The 20,823-nt window shown below is 30.9% G+C and overlaps 1 protein-coding gene and 1 long non-coding RNA gene across 2 annotated transcripts in view; one reads left to right on the top strand and one right to left on the bottom strand.

Annotated features, from left to right (window-relative positions):
• The window catches only part of LOC118195683 (semaphorin-2A-like), a 625,034-nt gene extending 609,614 nt beyond the window's left edge, over nucleotides 1-15,420 (top strand). The window contains exons 14-17 of the mRNA XM_085825552.1: nucleotides 6,089-6,135; nucleotides 6,697-6,978; nucleotides 9,431-9,540; nucleotides 11,855-15,420. Coding sequence (XP_085681678.1) covers nucleotides 6,089-6,135; nucleotides 6,697-6,978; nucleotides 9,431-9,540; nucleotides 11,855-11,911 — 496 coding nt within the window. The 3' untranslated portion in view covers nucleotides 11,912-15,420. The remainder of the gene's footprint in view (nucleotides 1-6,088; nucleotides 6,136-6,696; nucleotides 6,979-9,430; nucleotides 9,541-11,854) is intronic.
• Nucleotides 15,421-15,590: 170 nt separating this feature from the next.
• On the bottom strand, nucleotides 15,591-20,550 carry LOC118195691 (uncharacterized). Its single transcript, XR_004759306.2, has 2 exons — nucleotides 20,028-20,550; nucleotides 15,591-19,864 (listed from the first exon to the last, which is right to left on the bottom strand). It is a non-coding gene; the product is annotated as an uncharacterized LOC118195691 (long non-coding RNA).
• Between the last annotated feature and the right edge of the window lie 273 nt (nucleotides 20,551-20,823).

Here is a 20,823-nt window from a genome sequence, read left to right as displayed (position 1 = left end):
TCGATTTGACAAACGATTCTCGGCCCGTTTCATATGAAGAGAGGTAGAGACAAGCTTTCATCCCACTACCGTTAGGAAAAAAGAATTATCCACGAATATCCTGGAAAATGAAGATATCCACAGAAAGACTTTTCCAACGTACTTTCTGGTTTAAATCTCTTTGAACGTGTGTGGCACCATTTTACCCTCCGGAGAATACCAGGCAACTGAAGCAGATGCTCCTTGAAGAAAGAGAAAGTTGTATAAAATTATTTATGTTGTCACGAAGAAGTAATCAATATGCACACTGGTCAGTTATTGTATTTTCTCGACATTAAACCTTTCTTTCTAAATACTATACGGAAATTGAGTGCTAAGTAAATCGGAGGCTGAATATTTAAACTATTATTAATGTGCGTTACATCTCTGCTTGCGATGTTCGTTAGGAATTAGAGGTTGTCTACGGTGTTGGACTAAAGTTTATCTTTAATTCACCAGATCTTTATTGTCAAGTTATTACAACGTATTAAAGTAATTACAGTATTATTTACCATAATAATGTTTTCTCGAGAATTCTTATCCTTAATTTTTAGCATTTCGAAGAATTTAGTTGTTGTTTTTTATTATTTTTTTATCCTAACTATTCGTTCAGTTCGTTATTAAGGTTACACTATTTGTGCCTTTCCGGTGATTGTTACATGTCCTTATTCGTCCTCAGGAATAACATAATGGTCTAAGAACATTCAGCCGCTTAGATTTATTTTTATTTGCTGTCCCGTTTAGTCTCCTGAAAATTCAAGATAATTAGGAGAGTTTAAAAATACATTTAAATGCTGATATTTGAAGTTCACAGTCATTTAGTAAAAATTGTAATTATACATCAAGTTTATTAACCAGACTATACATTAAGTTTTATTAACCAGTTATTTTATGTTAATTTGCAGTACTGTCCTTTTTATATCCTATTTTACTGCTAGAATGTAAATTTGTAGCTCGCGTCTTTCAAATGAGGTAGAAAGGAGATAGTATTTAAAGGCAGATTATAGAGGATAAAATTAGAACGTGTTCTCTGCCTGCTAAAGGCCATGCTGCTAATTTATTCTCTTGAGAGTATCATTCCTTGGCGTCGCGTTATTTTCGCTATTAAGCTTGTCAGGCCGACTTTAGATCAGAACCAACTTGCGCGCTGCTAACTTACAGTTATTTAGTTGAGTCAAATTCGTTATCGTTGATCTAAAACATAAATACTGGTTTCTGTAAACACGAGTAGTGCCTTATGTTAACTTTGATTTGAGTTAAATCAAAGGGTCCTTTTTACACCCTTTCCCAGTCTCTGTGATACTTTACAAGACATAGTGATAATTCATTTAAAGTGTTTAGAAATTTCAAACATTTGATGTTATCAAAGAAAACGAGGCTTCATAAAATGAAATTACGACAGACAATAAGCTTACTGAAACATAACAAAAATGAAAGTATTAAATATGTCTATTCCCTTCTTTGTTACCTAATTAGTATTGTAGAAACATTAGGTACTTTTTGAAAAGCAGGAGAGAGGAAAAATAAGGAATGCCTTCGCCAAGACGCGAACCACGGACCTGCGCCGAGCGTGCTGACCATACACCACGAAGGCATGCTAAGAAGGCGGGAGAAATACCTTATAGTATGAGTGCTGTAAATTTATTTCAAACTGTTATTTATAAAGTTAATTTATTATTTAACACTTCATTGGAAAGTAATCAAGTAAATGCATGCATTTTATTTTGTTTACAAATTTAATGATAAGTTCAGCTTAATATTTTTATAGTAGCAGACATGCCATTAAAGGTAACGGAATATCCTATGAAATTTACAATTTCTGGTGTGAAGAGAGTCGATTGATTGCATTATACAATCGCTTATTCTAGGCATGAATTTTGTCTTGTGATCTTTCTTCAGCTACATGATTAAGACTGTGCTACCCATTTATTTGAGCCAAAACTTACAGCATTTGTATAATTTGAAACCAATAATGGAGGGAAAAAACTTTAACAATATTAATTATGGCTTAGTCAAGAATCTGATTTTTGAAAATTATCTCAAACCATTCGTGATTTCAAAAAGAATGAATACTGTCGTATGGAAAACTGTTTAATCTTTCAGAATCTTATAACGGAGCATGGCAGTGAGAGCTCTCCTTGTCAAAAACACTAAAGCTATATTATCCAGAAGCCATAAAAGTGATTAAGTATAGCTTTATATCATGTATAGATTTCACCGCCTCCATTTAAATGAACATATTCGATGTGAACCTTCTGTCCCGAAATAGATGTGTTCAGTCCGTCGAAGGGAACACATTCTTTTATGAATCGATAGAACACTTTATGAACGACAGATGCCTTTTTATCGATTCGTAATAGATGCTTTTTTTTTTTTTTTTTTTTTTTTTTGTTATAGCCAAATATATAAATGAAGCGTTTTACTTCGAAAGAGCACAATGTAGATAGAAATTTTATAGAAAACAATTTTGAAATCAAAGGAAAAAGTTCGAAAATATTGACAGTGTTCATAAAAGCCTTTACCCGGGTTTTATTTTTGCAACCAACCGTTGTAGACATCTACTTCTAATTACAAAATTTAAAAAAAAAAAAAAAAAAAATCTGAAAATAATAAAACAAACCTGAAAGATTTCAGATTTTACATTACGTCCAAAGGGGCGTTTCTTTAACGTTTTGTGTGTTACCTTTATTTACTAAATATCGTGTTCTTTGCATTTAAACCATAAAATTCGGTTCAACATCAATAGCGCAAAATAATTTTAAAACGAGCATATCTTTAAAATTTCCGATACACAGTCTCTGGGTGCCGTTGTTTCCTCAGAATGTGAGAAACATGCTTGCATTCATGCAGATTGTTCGTTATTTTATTTCTTTAAATATAATACAAGGGGATAATATTTGGCGGCAACAATCTGAAAACTGATTCGACGCAAAATGCCGTTTTGAGATTAATAGCTCTTCTGGGGGCTGAGTTGATTGTTGCAAAATAGTAGATAAAACATAGCAAAGAAAATCTACAGTTGTCATGGCAAATTAAATTTTAAAATTGTGTGAAATCTTTTAAAATTCGGAAAATTAACTGGAATGGAAAATTCTTTTACTTCCTATAAGGCCTGTTCTAAACATTTCAGTTAAACAGCACAAACTAAACTACGAAATGACCAGAAATGAAAAATTTAAACTTTTGTGTAAAAACGTAACCACACTGTGAAAAGTGTAATAAATTAATTACATTAATTACCTGTAAAACGACTTGAACCCCAGAATAATATGAAACGAAATAAATTGTTAAACGCGGGGAGCAATAAATTTTGCAATGCATGGAGTAACAAGTGCTGCCATCTAGTTGTGTGTATAAAAGTATTTCTTACGTTGAAAAGGAATAGTTTCGGTTGGAGTTATCGACGGATTTTGAAATATAACACTCAATATTGTGCATCAAACTGCAACTTGGATCCAGTCAATTATATTTACCTTTTCTTAAAATATCTCGGTTTTTATTTTTATTTATTTTTTTTTTTTCGGAAATGCTAACCTTCGGATAACCTGCAGCTTCGGATTATTTTAGTCTTTTTATTACTTGATAAATGATGTCACCGAGCTCACAAATTCTAAATTAATTACATTCATAATTACGCTATTTTATTTATTTTACTGACGTATTCATAATTACGCTATTTTATTTATTTTAGGCATTGATTTGCAGTGTCAATGCCTTAATATTGCATTTATTTGCGCCATAAATCAAGTGCAACAACTATTGTTGTTGCGTTAATTTATGACAATTAAAATTTTTAATATACTATTAGTTATTTATTGTTGGAAATATTTTTTCACCTTTTACTGCAATTTGTGATTACGGCTAGCATACTAGAGCTATCTGTCTAATGAACGAATGCCTCCATGGAAAGATTTCTAAGGAAAACAGGGTCATATCGTCACCATCGAGATAGATAAGGCCTGCGCGCTGAGTTACTACGTCACTGCTAGGGGACCGGTCTTCGCGCAGTTTAGCTTCCTTGCTAAACACCCGTTTTTCTAAACCTATTCTATGAAATTGGTATCTCGTACTATAAAATCAGTCTAAAACAAAATTACAAGCGGCAATATAATGTTTTACAAAGCTTATACGAATATGAAATATTTTCATTTTCTTTTGTTGGTATTTATTTTCAAAACAAAATTATTTGAGAATGGTTGGTGCTTTTAAAAGCAAATCATTTCTTTGAAGAAAAATTGGTTTTAAAATTCAAGTAGCTAAAATTTTTACTTTGATTTTTCTGCACTGTCTTTGTGTCTCTTGTTGATTCTCATCACCGCATCAAATTTTTTTGTTTCACCCACTACTTTAACAAAATGTTTGCCATTGGGAACACATGTTATCTCTCATTCTATAATTATTGTATATTTTTATATCTATCATATTAATGTAGCAGGATTATAAAACATCAAACGAATGCAAGAGACTACTTAATATTTAGACTAACATTTAAATGCCTTATATCAGTCAGAAAATTTTTCTGAATGTAATAAATTACTAAGTCTAGTCTTAAAATTATTTCTTACTTACATATTGTATGTTAATCTGTATTACAGTTAATGTTTTCCTCTTAATGCTACATAATTATTCGACAGAATCTGTAGTTAAATTGAGATAATGTTTATTACATAGCTCTGAAGACTATCAATATTAAAATTCCAAATAAGACAGGAAAAAAGTTTTTTAAATATAGTTATACACAATTTTTTTGAAAATATTTTTTAAAAATACGAAATACTTAAAAAACTTTTAGAAACTGAAATTTCTTTACATCATACCTATTTAACTATAAGCGTTACCTCTGTTCTGAAAATATTTTTTCTATTAATATCCACATAAAAAGAAAATATAAATCCTAACATCATGTTCAAAACTTTTCTGTATAATGTAAGCAATTATTTTAACTTAACTTACGTAGCTTTTGGTGGTGCCACGTACTCAAATTAAAGATTGTAATTTAAAAGATAATTAAAATTTTTTTTTTAAATTGCATTGAATTGAAATACAATGAAAAAAAGTATGTCTACATATGAATTCAATTACTACTGCTTCTTCAATAACTGTATATTTTAAAATTTTCATTTTGCAGTTTCGCAATTTAATTACCTTAATATGAATCTTACATACATTACTTTAGAAACTTTTCTATCATTCTCAGAAAGATTTATATTGCGTAACAAATTTTAAACAAACTGATTGCATGATAATAACATATATAAAAGTGAACAGAAGCTATATTAGCTAAACATATCCATTTAAGTTTCATCATGATAAAATGATATTTAATTATTTGCAAAAAACATTGATATTTAAATTTAAGAACACAGTACTCTGCCAAGAATCAAATTTACTCTGCATTTGATATTCTACATATTATGTAATGAAATAAGTGTTATGCTTTTAACCCCTTAGGACAGTTATTTCATATAAAATTAGTTTCCAATTAAAATAAATAATCATAAATTTTGCTGACAATTTTTATATTACTAGTGTTAGTAATTATTACAAGGGATGATGCTTCAGATGTCAAAAGTAAACATAAATTCAATTCTTAAAACATAATGAATAAAAAATTACAACTTATAAAAGCCGATAAAAAGTTTGCTGAGGGTCCCTTAACCGTGACGTCACAAGCCAGTTTCGTTTCAGAGCGCAGGCCTTGTCTATCTCGATGGTGACAGTCATATTCGCGTTGCGTGTGTGAAAGGGAAAACGGCTATGCGATTGGCTAATTCGCCGGGATCCGATCCTGAATCGTATTACAGTTATGAGTGCCTTAACATTTGAGCCAAAGATGGGCCAATGTTTATTGTGATCTTGATAATTAATGTCGGTAATTTTAAACCAAGAACAAAGAATTTTGCAAGGAAATTATCTGTAATTTTTCAGCATTTGAATTAAAATTTAAAAAATTGCAAAATATTTTTATATCTTTACTTTTCTATTTGGAATCATTTTAGTATTGTATTTACATATAAATTATAATGTAAGAACTAAAATTTGAATTTTACCAAATTTTTCTTTATTACAGCCTTTTGCAGGATGTGACTAATGCTACTCCCGGAATATGTGATAGTAGTAAGTTATACATTAACATTTTTTTATAAGAATGTTTCAAAAAAACCTTGCAAACTTAGGAACATACTAATACAATTCTTGTAATATAAGCCATTATATTATTATTTAGAATATATATGTGTATAACATTATTGATAATTTTTTCTTGCAATTTTAACAGCTTCTTTTTCCCGTTATGTTCTTTTTGATAAAAATTGGACTTATGCAAATAATTCTTCCACAAATAATATATTTTATTAATCGCTAAATTTATTTCTGTTTGAGTATTCAAAGTACTTTTAATATAGTTTTCAAAAATTTACTTTCATTTATCTTAGACATTGAAAAACAAATTAAATTGTTTGCATTAAAATATAAGTTTAAAATATAACTTTTAATTAAGGATTAAATAATGTTAATTAATGTTGAATGTTAAAAATATAACATTTAATTAATAAGTTAGCAATTAATATTAGGTAGTTAAGTCTTCATCACTTGTGCATCATGTTTTTGACATCCCTGAATCATGTTCTGCATGTTCTTAGATGAAAACGTATTTTTATATGTGTTTCCGTAATTTAGGTGTGAAAAATAAGCCACTTCATGTGTACTGGGGCCAAAGTGTACATCTTGCTTGTAATATACACTTACCGCAAGCTGAAACTGCAGTACCGGGTGTTTCGAAGTGGTATCGGTACAGTCGAGAAAAGGGCAAATACGAAGTTCAGCAACGGAGAGAGAAATATATCTATACCCAAGACCAAGGACTAGTCATATTATCTGTGACCGAGAGGGACAGTGGCCGTTATGACTGCAAGCTAGGGCCTAATACATTATGCAGTTACAATATCACTGTTGATACCAGTAAGATATATTACCATTATTTTCATAACATGTTGTTGCATTTGCATTGGTTATTTATAATCTTATATGTATTTGTTAATCATCATATCAGATTTTGTAATTGCTGATAAATGCATACTTCCTTTTCACGTGAAGAGGCAATGCTCTTTGTGACAATATAACAAAATTTTATTTGTATACTTGAGATAATGGAAAATATCATTTTTTTTACAAACTACAAAAAAGTTATTTTCTTGATTTTAATATCAGAATGCCCCTGGTACGTTATATCTAAATTTATGTACTTTTAATATATTGCCTTAATTTCTTGGGTATATTTTAAGAAGCATGTATATATACGTTCTTACAGACATCACAAAAATATTCTAGACCGTATATATACGGCCTTGCCGATCAGAGGGTTTTAACTGTTTCATGTATGCTGTACAGCATAATAATGATAATATACATCATAATTATAGTACATGTCAGAGATCCATACTCGTCGAAGCTTCGGAGATTCCGGATTTTTCCAGATGTTAGATCATCACTTTAAATCCAGTTAGAGGACATGTATAAACTATAAAATTAAGAATATGTAATAGGGAAGTATTTATTGCCTTAAGGGAATCAAAAGTTTATTTTAAAAAAGCATGAAGACGAGCAACTAAGTAATTTTCCATAGTTAGTAGGTATTGATGCAAAAATTCTTTCAGATGGTCCCATAGGAAGAAATCCTAAGGTGTCAAATCTGGCAATCATGGCGGCCATAAAACCAGACCCCACGTCCAGTCCAGCACCTGCATATTCCATATCCAGCTAATCAGGTACAGAAATGCTGAAGTGAACCGGAGCTCCATCATACAAGAATAATGGGTGATATGATGGATATGAAGCCAAATTTTTCTTTCACATACAGGGTGATTCGGAATTAATCATCAATATTTGGTGGGGAGGATGGGAATAGGAAAAGAAGGATATTTCACATAGGAATGCATGGGCGCATATGCCATGTAGTAGGGCAAAATGACCCCAGTTCAATGATGGAAAGAATACATAAAAAGGAAGTAGTAAGGGGGGGAAAACATTTATTATCTTGCATGTAACATTTCTTTGCATCGGTTTTACAGACTTACAAGAGGTGCTCGAACTGCTGACCATGTGCTAGAATGCATGACTCACAACGGCGTTGCATGGACAACCAGACCTTCTGGAATATGCCTGGCATTTACATGCATATCTGCAAATTCATTCCACGTATACCGGTTCATGTTACTTCTGCAAAGTCACCTAGTCGAATGGCGACTGGTTGCAACGGCAAACAGCTGTGCTTATGTATGGAAGTTGTGTACACATAGCGCCCTCCACACCCCCATGTATTCGTCTGCGCCCATACTTTCCTATGTGAAATCACCTTCTTTTCCTATTCCCTACTCTCCACCAAATATTGATGATGAATTCTGAATCCCCTATATATCTCGAAAGTTATGGGTTGTACTGTTACAATACTTTGGGCATTTTTTATGCATCTAAGCTTGAAATCCGGCTGTGCAGAGTTTGGGTGATCTTGATGGGACACCCTGTATATATATATATGTGTGTGTATATAAAGAATCACAAGAAAAAATAGCCAGTGGTAAGAGAACATAATATTGTTTGAAATCTAGATTTTTCTTTTATTTGATATCTTGTTAAGCTACAGCTGCACACGCAACATACATTATATCCTATAGTACACTATTGTGTTACTGTTCTCTTAATAAGTAGCTTTCAGTAAAACAAGCTAGTGACATCATTTTTCACAAAAGCCTTCTATAGGAATCATGTGGTTAACAATAAAATACAGTTTTTTATGGAGTTAAGCAATAATAATTATTAAATCATGAAAAATATTGGATACACACACACATATGTAGAGCAATTTTTTTAATATTTTGCATGAAAAATGACATCAAAATGCAAGCTCCAGAACCAATTTTACAATAAATACTTTTTTTTTTTTTTTTTTTTTTTTTGTGTGTGTGTGTGTGTGTGTCAGAATTTTATCATACATACGGCTGGAAATTTTCAGTGTATACGCTTAATTCATTTCATGGTATATTAAATGAAAGATAATCATTTTCAGTGGAAATCTTATATATTTTTGTTTATAATCACAAGAATCATCATAATACACATATTTATTGATAATGGTGAGAATCAAAATGCTTTGTGAAAGAAAAACATTTTTGTGTTAAATGCTGAATCCCTCTTCTTTTGAAACTTTTTTAACAAATTGAGCCTGTAATAAATATCCTATTTATTTGGGAAAGATATAATAGTGTATAATATTTTATTTTATTTTATTCCTAAGAATTTTTCAACAAGAATTCGGAACACTTCTTTTAATATTACTTCTTATTACATTTAAGCAGGGGAAATTTTAATTTTTATTTCTCCTTTCCTAATATCAATTCCATTATTACCATTTCAGAAACATGTAGTGCACCAACTGATGTAGAATACCGAAAAGTTTATTCTGACTGGTGCCATGAATTTGAAAAATATAAGATGGCCATGAAGACGTGGCAAAATAAACAACAAGTAAGTTTCTAATTTTTTAAACATTTTACCTATTCCAAAATTTGTTGCTTAAGAATGTAATGATCATTTACTTAGAATTTTAGTAACAAATACTTGGTATAAATGCATTTAAAATTATCCAGAATCAGTTGTTTCCTCTGTCTAATAATATAAGTCTAACGGAAAATTCTGTCCATTTGAGAAGTGAAAGAAGATAATATATTTTTTAAAGCTTTAATAATATTTATTGTAGAATATAATATCTGTCGTTACTTATGACCTCTTAACAGCGTTATTTTAGACATTTTTAAAAAATGGCTTGTGAGGCGAAGAGTTCAAATAGTGCTCGGCTTACATCTGAATTTTTTCCCCTTCAAAAATTTTTCAAGAAGGGAATCTTGCAAAATTGATAATCGGAGAGTACTAGATCTGGGGAGTGTAGTAGATGCGGAGATGTAGTAGATGCTTGCTATTGAACAACATCGGCATCTTCTCTTTAACTGCTTCGTTTTTAAAGCATTCATTTGCTGACAGTCCGAATTGAACTCTCCGAATCTACTGGAATCTCTCCGAGTTCAGCTTTTCTTTAGGTTTCGAAAATTCGTAATGTGCTGATCCTTGGACGTCTCACCACTCTTTTTAGGCTCAATCTCTGTTTAGACTTTAGAGGGAAAGAAAGCAGGTTGTTTGAGATCACAGTATGCTCTTTTCGTAACGATGTTTTCGTAAGTGAACCGCTTTTCGAAGTCAATTATGAACTGGTTCAAAAAGTGCTTGTTTCTGCTCTGAGCAATTACAGATGTGCATAGGACGACGCTATCATACAGTCTTTCTCACTTAACCCATTTGAAATAGTTATAGACCAATCCTGGTATCCGAATATGATCCAAAATCTTTACTGTTGAGCTGAGTTAAGCTTTCCCTCAATTTCTGATGTTGTCAAAAAAGGATCTTGCAATACCATAGTCTTGACAATATCGCCTTCGACCAAAGATGGGTGCCTAGAGCGTGGCTTATCATTATGGTTGAAATCACCTGCTTCAAATGTTTCGAACCAACTCCTACACGTTCTGTCTGAAACTATATCCCAACCAAAAACTGTTACTAAATTTCGACACACCTTCTGTAGCATTTTTCCCTTGTTGGTATGCATGTAAAATATGGTATCGTTAATGAACTGTATCGTAGCCGTATTTACACCATCGCGTCTCACTTAACAGTGACACGAGACACTTTTATTTCAATTAATTTAGAAGAGCAGATGTTTATAAATGCAGTTATAAAGCAAGACAGCCTGTGCATGTCTCACCTGCATGCATGTTGGAAGCTTAAAATAACATTATCAAACAGAACTTTCCGGTAGACTTTAATGGGAAACATATTTTTTAAGTAGGAAAAGTTCTCAGCCAAAATAACCAGTTCGTGTCAGTTGAATGTGCACTTTTTAAGCGCAGTATTTAATTTCTGGTTTCTTTAAATTATGCATGAAATTCATCTCCAGCATGCTAATTTTTAAAAGCTGTAAATTTTTTAATTAGGAAAATTGTTTGTATCAAATAAATTTAATCATCACATAGTGCAGAGTCAGTATTAAATAAATTAAAATAAAACATGATGTAATTTTTTGTGAGCTCATTATAAAATCTAGAATAATTTAGATGAAACGATCAAAAATGTTTCTTATAGAAAAGTGTATATTTAACATATTTAAATCACTAATTGGAAAGAAATTTTATTTATTTGACAAAATTTAATCTATTTATTTGATGAAATTAATTCATTAAAAATTTCACATTAATTTTTTTCATGTTCATCTATTATCAGAATTGTTTTCAAAGTTCTTATCAGTAACTTTAATTTCTCCCGTTTCACAATACCTTTCAATCAGTTATGGTTAATTTCCTCTTATATTGCTAACACATAATCTCTGTACTTACATAGTTTCACATCTTACTTCTCATTTTCATAATGTATTTAACATATTGTTCCATATTTCCTGAAAATGAGCATCAGATCTGACTTTGAATAATAATGCTATATTCATTAGACATCTGTAAGTCAGTTTTTGACTGTGGTTTCAAATTTTATAACAGAAATCAAATTTATATATACATGCTGAAGTTTTAAAGAGTTGATAGTGTATAATTATCTTTTTTCGCAACAATTTAAGCTTTTTAGTTTTTATGAAATGTAATATTTTCACTTAATATCTGGCCAATTTACAATGTCTTACAATGACATTTACAATCAGCTCAGTAGCTTGAAATCAGCATTTTATAATTCAAGATTTATGTGTTTTTTAACCCATTAAGTAAGATGATGATTTCCTTTTTAGAAATGCCAGCTCACCCATCCTAATGATGTCACATATCAGGGTAGTCCCCCTCTGTAACAGTGGAATTTAGGAGGATGCCGAATTATTAAAGACTTCTTTCTACTGCTCAAGCGACCGCCCTGCATACTGACAGAAAAATGAACGTCAACAAGGCTGCTCACTCTGTAAATAAAAACACAGTTCATTGGAATCATCTGTGATGGTATCTAAAAGGAAAAACTACTTAATGAACTACGAAATTATGCCAAAGACTATCGTAGATGTTCCTCCAGATGACAGAAGCACTCTTGCTGTTGAAATGCTCAATTACAATGGGAAGACATCCCTGTGCAAAAAATATTTGTAGAATATAACATATGGTTTTTCTGTGTGTGTGTGTAGGGCTAGTTATGTGGATGTCATATCAGGATGCAACCTGAAAAGCTGCAATGGAAAGGTGGTTCCTCCAATAAAATTTCTGTGTCAACTTGTTTAAGTTTGCAGAATCTGAGACAGCATCCACAAGTTTCAACTATTTTATTTGCAAGTTAAGCATTCATCAATGTGCTTGCACATTTTCCAATCAGATGATATTTGTATGCTGTGAGAAAAGTATGAAAAGAGAGCATTGTCACTCAAACTGTATGGGCACAAGGAACTAAATTATGTGGCTATGTACATGTGTTATGTTTAGCCTCGAGTGATTTCAAGCAAGTTCTTTAAGACACTGGTTTTTATATGTTGTGATAATTTCTTTTAAAAGCCATTTACTGGCTTATGTTCACTCTGAGACTAATTTTAAGTTTTAAAGAGAATATACTGGCTGATATCAGCATTTATTCTTTAAGTGTGAAAAGTTTCATACTTGTCATTTTCATGTAAAAAAAAAAAAGACTTAATTTATTCTTTGTCATTTGCTTTAAATCCGAAGATGTACAGTTTAAGATGATTGCAGAATTTGTGAACATTTTTGTTTCTCTGTCTAAATGATAAACCTCTACGGTTTCATTTTCTCATCATGACAAGAATGGCTTAGTTTTGTGCAAAGTTACAAATTTTTTATTCCTGTTTCCAAATGCCATTATTAAAATGGTGTTTGTAAAGGGATGATTTTGACTGTTTTCATGTGTAAATGTTTTTTTAATTCTGTGTATTTTGGAACTTAACTTCTGAATTTAAAGTTCATTAATTTATATTTAATTCAACATTTTATGCAGTTTTGTAGGGATAATGAATTATGTTAACATATCAAGGCCAGTATCTCCTACTGCTTAAGAGTGCCATTTTAAATGTAACTTTATATTTGAAATTAAAGCAGCTTGTGAAAATAATTCAAATATAGTCATTTAGTTTTACAAATTATTCTCCCACTCCTACATAATTATAAAATTAAAGTTTAAATCAGTGTTTCACAGAGTTCTACTGATAATGTACATCATATATGTTGCATGAAACTAATATTACAAATCGCATTACCTTAAATTTTAAAATTATATTTCGAAATAGGTTCTTCTGATTACTCATCAGTGCTATTCTTAAAAATATCAGGTTATGTATATCACACTTTATGCTTTAGTGATGAAGTTTATATATTGCTTAAAATTTACATCTTAAGGTTTACATAAGCTCTCAGATTTTATAAATCATTAAATGTTAGTTTACTTTTATCAAATAGCTATGTCATTAATTATTCTTTAATTTAATTTTAGCTATGTTCTTTATTTCAATAACATTTATATCTTTTAGAAATAACTATGCATAGTATAGAAAATAATAAAATTAATTATAGCCTTTTTAACTGTAAACGTTTCTGGATACTGAAGCCACTTCCAAGTTTAAAGACTTTATTTTCCTTTTTTGCACATTTTGATTCAACGGCATGTAGGGTCATACTTTGGTTTTTGCTTATCAAAACACACACAGCAAAATAATTGATAGCATTATCAAAAGAAATTTTTTTTGCATGAACTGTTGGTACTTTGGTAAACCCACTCATGCAGAATTCAAACATAGGTACTTATTATATCCCAGTCTACGGTTATTTTCAAGTTTGAAAAATTTTAAATCTCTTTCAGTGAATGTATTTTTCAGTTTATGATTACACATGAAATTACATCAAAAACTTTTTATGATTGTAGATACGTATTGAATGTTTTGTTTGCCCTTATGTATTTCATTTCATAATTTTGTTATGTTATTGTATATTGTTTAAAGTTTGCAAAAATAAAATTAAATGTGTATCAAAATAGGTGAATTTATCCCAAAATCTAATACATTTGTCAAAATCTTTCATTTCAAAATCCCATAGTACTTTGAGATATGGTAATACTCATTATCATGATATCTGCAATTCGTATTTCTAGTAGAAAAGAACATCTTTAGTGCTCACAAAAAAGCATGAAGAACAAAGAATAATGTAAGCAAATTAAGTTCAGAATTTACTACACATTTATTTTGAAACAATCTTACAGTACAGAAGGTTTTTCACTTAATCCCCATAATGTTAATACTACTGCTAAGTGGTATTTTATTAGTAGGTTAAGAATTCCATTTACAAGTATTTAGAATGGGAAGGTTCGGAAATCAAAATAGATTAAGGCAATAGTGGTAATTTAAAATTTGTAACTTACGTTTTTCTGCTATTATACCTTTTATATAATATTGTTTAAATTATTATGTAGTGTTGTTAAAAAAACAAATAATTTTTATAAAAGCACAAATAACAACTAATTGAATTATTAATAATCTAATAAGCATGTATTATACTTTTTGCTTTATTATTTACACCCAAAAATCAGTTTTGTATATAAAATTATAATAGTTAGCTATAAAAATCATAGCTATAAACTTTTGTATTGAGTATCGAATGTATTAATTTTGTACCTAAATTTGACAAATTTTTGCTAAATTATACAAATGTTAACATATATATGAAATCATAGTTAAATATTCATTTTCATCGTTTTATAATTTTTTTAAATATAGTATCTTAAAATAATTGCATCGTTAAAAAAGTTGTTTTTGCATTGAAGCTTTTCTTTTAATTTGTTTAATTATCTTTTGAATTATAACTATTATAAAACTGATGTCGCTTGAAAATTAAAAAAATTATATCTGTTCTAATTTATCTACAGATTAACATGAATGGATAACAAAACTAAGCAGTGAATTTATTTTCCTTTGTGAATGGTTTTTTTATTATGAAGAACTGAAAAAAAATCTGTGTTTTTAACTTTTTCCTATGTGAAAATGATGTATTGTTTCCTACAAAAAGCAAATATCAATATAAACATAGAACAAAATACAAACTAAAGAAAGGCTTGGTCTTGGAATATTTATGTAATTGTTTTCATTTTACATGGTATTTTTGAGAAATCTATGCAATAGCTTTCTCCTCATATAAAAATTGTCTAATTGTAATATGTGCGATAGATGTTTTGTATCATCTGTAAGTTAACAATCTATAATAACTCGTGCAGAAGAAAATAAAGACTCCAATATACGTGGAACATAAAATTATAAAACATTTGATTTGCTCATTTCATGCTGTTAATGGATAAAATAAAGATTTTAACATTTTTTTTAAATACTGTGTTTTCTTTCCGTTGTATGTTTCTTGAACAGCGACTCATAAACTACTGTAAATTAATTTATAAATTTTACGTTTCACATGTCCACCAGTAATTGAATGTTTGAAGTCATGAAACATTGGTACAAGTTGCGTCAAGGAATCAGGGCATTTAAAAAATGGCACAGATACTAAATATTTTCATTTATTTGATTTTGACATATGTAAACATAGCATGCAAACAAAAGCATTTAAGGCTTTTCAATTTCATTTAACTCATTTTAACAGTTTAACACATAGAAAACATCCTTCTTTCCAGAAATATTATTATCATGAGGAATGTCATTCTGCTGTAGGTCATTCGGTGATCTTTCCCAATATAACAGATTACTTTTTTAAGCATCTTAACTGGATCCATCCCACTTTTTGCTGAATATGATTTTTCAATTCTTATGCGGAGCATTGAAGCTTTAAAGTCTGAAATTTCGGACACTTCGTAGAAAGAAATCGCACGCTCAAAGATCAACTACCTGTGTGATGTTAGGACTCGAATTCCTACCAGCTGCCATGAAAGCTTGCACAGTCTGGCTATTAAGTTCCAGTTCGTTGGGAAAACTTTTGTACACGTATTCTCCTACATGTGATCCTTCTGTTCTCATTTGCAAGGACGCAAGGATATGTGAGTATTTTGCCACTTGGTGCAATCTCTGCGGGTCCTAAATTCTAGTGCCTGGTGCCCCCATAAATTATAAAATATTTTTCACCCCAAAATTCTGCTGCCTACTGCTTCCCCTAAATTCTAAAAATATTGCCATACTTAAATTTTGCTTCTCGCCACTTCTCTAAATTCTAAAACATTATTACCCCCTAAAAATTTAAGGAGGAGAGGGGAAGGTATTTTTCACATGAAACATTATTTATTGGGAATCAGTCACATTGATCATCAAAGCGGGTGAAGGAATTAAATAGAGATGAGAAGTAGGTTCAAACTAGATAGAGATTCTGACAGCTGTATATTTTTGCTACACCTTTCTTAATCCATTGAAGTTTTGAATGAAAAACATGAAGTAAACTTCTACAAATTCATGGTTTTGCTAACAGAAAAATAAGCAAAAAATCATATAATTTTAATACGTTCGCATTTAAAATTTTACTTCAAAATAAACAAATTTATTTACCTATCCTTGTTGATATCCAGAGAACAGATGCTATAAAAGCTGCATTCAACTATTACATCCTCTACGAAGATCCTACCAGACTGCTGAGCTCTATGTCAAACTAGAGGTCAGGTCTAGATGCAAAGTCGTACTGTCACCTGTATGGTTACCAAGCCTCTTGCAAACGACAGGTGGAATCTTGACTCCTTACCCCAATGAATTTCGCGAGCTTGCGCTGATTTCAGACAAGCAAGATTAGTCACAACAAAAATAACATGACATTTTTCATTTAAAAGCTTGCAAACAACTACATCAAGCCACCTCTTGCTAAACGAATATGCAAGGAACCAATTGCCTAAGTTTTTACCATTATTTCTGCATATGCCAGCCGGATGGGAAAGTGGCTAGTGACACTGACTGCCATACCGAAGGGTTCAAGTCCTGGAGAAGGCATGGATGTAAATTGTCTGTCCCTTCATAGGAGGCCACGGTGACCCACCTATTAGGTACGTCCATAATAAAATGACCGTCGTTTTCGGTCTTTATAGTGGCCAGTGCCTATAAAGCCTAGTGCCCGCGATTGGAAATTTAAAAAAAAAAAAAAAAAAAACTTTTTTTCAGTACATAAATAGGTTACTGTAAAGAATCAATCAATAAAGGGTAAAAGTGGATTTAAAAATATTGCTATAAATTATTGGTTTCATGATTTAGTAAGCAGAAATTATTAACAGCAATTATCAATTTAATAGCAATTACCAATTAATTAACATAAATTACCAATTAGCATCTACCAATAGCAATTACCAATCCAATTAATAACAGAAACCAATTAGCAGGTAATTAATAGAAAATTGCACAAATTAATGGAGGAAAATATCTTTACTCAGGAAAAATTGGGGAAAAATCAGCAATATTTTTGTCTTCAAACAGAATAAATGAAATATTCAAGTGAATTTCTTACGGAGATTTATATTTACCTCATAATGGTATTTCTTTAATGAATCATATTTTGTACATCATAAACACCTACATTCAGTTCAAAAGGAAATTCAAAAATCCCTTTTCTTTGCTGCAGATTTCTTTCCTACAAAATAATGCACAATAAGGACCAACATTTCTTCTATTTCTTTAAACTCGATCACCAGTCTAAAAGCAAGCATAGAATGATAAATGAAAATTTCCCTAAGCTCGTAATCTTATTTTGGCCAAAAAAACACAGAATCGACAGTGAACTACAGAATTTATTGAAAGAGCTGCTGCAAAATTCCTTCTGACTCTTGGCGAAAGGAGAATAAGAGAAGACAAGATGATCTCGTTCTCCATCACTGTCTGTCACATACTGTGCATCAATGAGGCCAGGGCAAATTAAAATGGTGCGACAAAAGTATGACGTACTGTCACACTGCATTCTCGTTACTGCAGATATTCTCAAATTTAATAATTGAAAATGCATCTAAAATATTTTTGCGTAATTTGGAAAAGAGAAAATCAGTTCCGGATTATAACTCCTGTTAGCGGCTTTAAGGAAGGCGAGTTAGGACGACCGCCCAGGCCAGCCGATTCTGAGGTGCGCTGATCAAAATTTTTAAACCACCAAAAAGCATGTTCTGTGAAATGATGTTTCATGATTTCCCCATTCTGGGATTTTAGGGAAGGATAAAGGGGAGCTTTTCACCGAAGGCGCCTGATATAGTAAGGCTGGTGCTGATAACGCCGTACATCATGGAGAACTTTAGTAGATGGCAGCAGTTTTGCACACCGTGGCAGTATTTTGAAAGACATTCGAAACGTTCAGGTACTTCTGCAACAGCGAGGCTAATTCTCGAAGAAAATTATTCAGTCAATTTGTACCTCGTAAACTGTGGACAGTATGATGAATATATTGCAATTGTCAGTTATTCATTTGAAAAAAATGCCTCCATAATAAAGTGATAATATAAATCATAATTTTTGTTAATACCAATGATTAAGACGATTTTTCGATTTCCTTGTTCTTCATACTGTAATTTCCGCGTTTAAATTTCACATTCCACCACGCATTGCATTATAAAAATAGTTATTTTCATCAAGATCTTCCCCTCCTTAAAGTCGTGACTATCATTTCTGTTATACATTTAATTCAGTTACAAATGAATCTTTTCGTGTAGGTTATACTCGTTAACTTTCCGTTTAGCAAAGCATTAAGCATTCCCGCAATACAGAGAAGAAAACCAAGCAATACAATTTGCCTCTTTTTTACCCGGCGTCAACCAGTACATTTTTAATCTTTACAATAATGGAATAACGTTCATTGAGCCATATTTAACACCATATTTGTTTATTTTTTTACATACCAATGCTATTTGCCTAAGAAAATGTGATACCTTTGCGGAAAACATTCTAAAAACTCATATTCACGTTACATGTAAGGAAAACCATAAAAAATGCATTAAAACCTGAATTTTCACCTGAATTTGAACACGTGTTGAATTACCGTGTTTAGCAGTTTATACATTCAAGCACTGCTGATCGCAGTGGGGAACATATAGTCCAGCCCCACAAACAGATTAAGTCAATATATATATATATATATACAAATCTATATGACCTGATTTGAGTTATAAACATATGATCATGTGTACATTGTAATGTCCTCTGAATTTATATTTCATCCTTTTCACTTCCTTATTTGTTGACTGAAAGATACACACAAAAAAATTTCTTTTATATCCATAATTAAGTATAAATTTATTCTTATAACGGCAAAATATTGTTCTTTTTTTAGACCAAAGGGGCTGCAGATCATTCATAATCACTATTCATATCATTCATATTGCACTGTAATAATAATATGCACTGTATATATAACTGAATGTGCATTCATGTTGCACATTCTTAATTCTTAATTATTTAAATTAAAAATTGTCTCTTTTTATTTGTTTGAACCCGTTCCCTTCCCTTTTGATTTTCAGCATGAATTACTTTTAAAATGTAATTAAGTTGATACCCATAAATGGCATTTCCCGTCTTGTTTATTTTTTCTTAATTTGACCAAAATTTCAGATTCAAATTAGAGCTTAATTTGAGTGAAAAATATATCTGTAATGCATTCATCTCAAAATCTATTTTTGCTCTGATTTACATTTTGAAAATTTTAACTTATTTAGTATTTTTTACTGTGACTAACTAAAGTATTTTAATTTAGATACTCAAAAATTCTTATCAAAGTTCTTAATTTCTTATAATCGAATATCCCATTTTCCATAATTCCGTTTCATATGTCTTCTGCTCAGCTTCCAAGAGTATCTTCAAAGACTTTTTTCTTTCCTGAAAAATAAATAATAGTAATTAAAAGAAAAACTGGAAACTAATCACTTTATCTCGCAAGTTTTCACTATATAGTTTGATTTAATACATGTGTAGGATGAATTAAATATATAGATTATTATATTTGAAAATAATGTTAACATGATTAAAAGAAAAACTTAACTGTGTTTCTTCTCTGGTCTACAAGAATACATATCATCCTTTTAGTATCGTAGTTAAAATTTTTAAAATATCATAGCAGTAGCCGAGTTTAATGCAAATACCCTTCATAAATGTGTTAATGCTGATAAAGTAAGCAACATATTATTGCGAATAAAACAGAAATTATTCATTGGAGTTGAACGAAATTTACAAACTAAGTTCGTATGAATAAACTATGCTAAAAACACCAGAAAATGAAATGATTAGAAGAAACCAAATTCGAATTATATCCTATATACTCCGATAAAGCGAAAATGGCGTTCAAGTGTTCACAGATTCCATTTTCTTGTTGGTGTATATGGCGGCCGCGAAACTGAACGCAGACTTCCGTCAGGACGATTTTTATACGCAGTTAACTTTATTTTTCCCGTTTTGAGAAAATAATTCTCATTCTTGAGAAGGCAAAGATCATAACGCACAAAAGCACGTACTGCGTGTTACATAAACATTCACCAGTATCTGAATATAAGAGAAAAGCCTTCAAAACTGACCTAAAGTTCTATTGCTCATGCCAGATTTATGTAACGTTTTTGACACCATAACAGTTGTTCACTTCCACGCCTATCGAATTAATTTCCACTTTTTCGTTGCCCTGCGTTGGCAACACGCTTTTGAGATTTCTCGTTAATTTAAGAAGCATTGTTCATTGAATTCTGATTTCGAGATATCTCCTAATTCGAGTTCGAAAGTCTTAGGACTTTTTTGGAATTCAACTACTCATACCTTCAGTTTTAAAGCTACACTGCACATCAACGCAC

Source organism: Stegodyphus dumicola, chromosome 10, assembly GCF_044657685.1.
Source record: "Stegodyphus dumicola isolate Sdum_Otavi_A_Nest chromosome 10, ASM4465768v1".
NCBI lineage: Eukaryota > Metazoa > Arthropoda > Arachnida > Araneae > Eresidae > Stegodyphus > Stegodyphus dumicola.
This window is presented reverse-complemented; position numbering and strand designations above follow the sequence as displayed.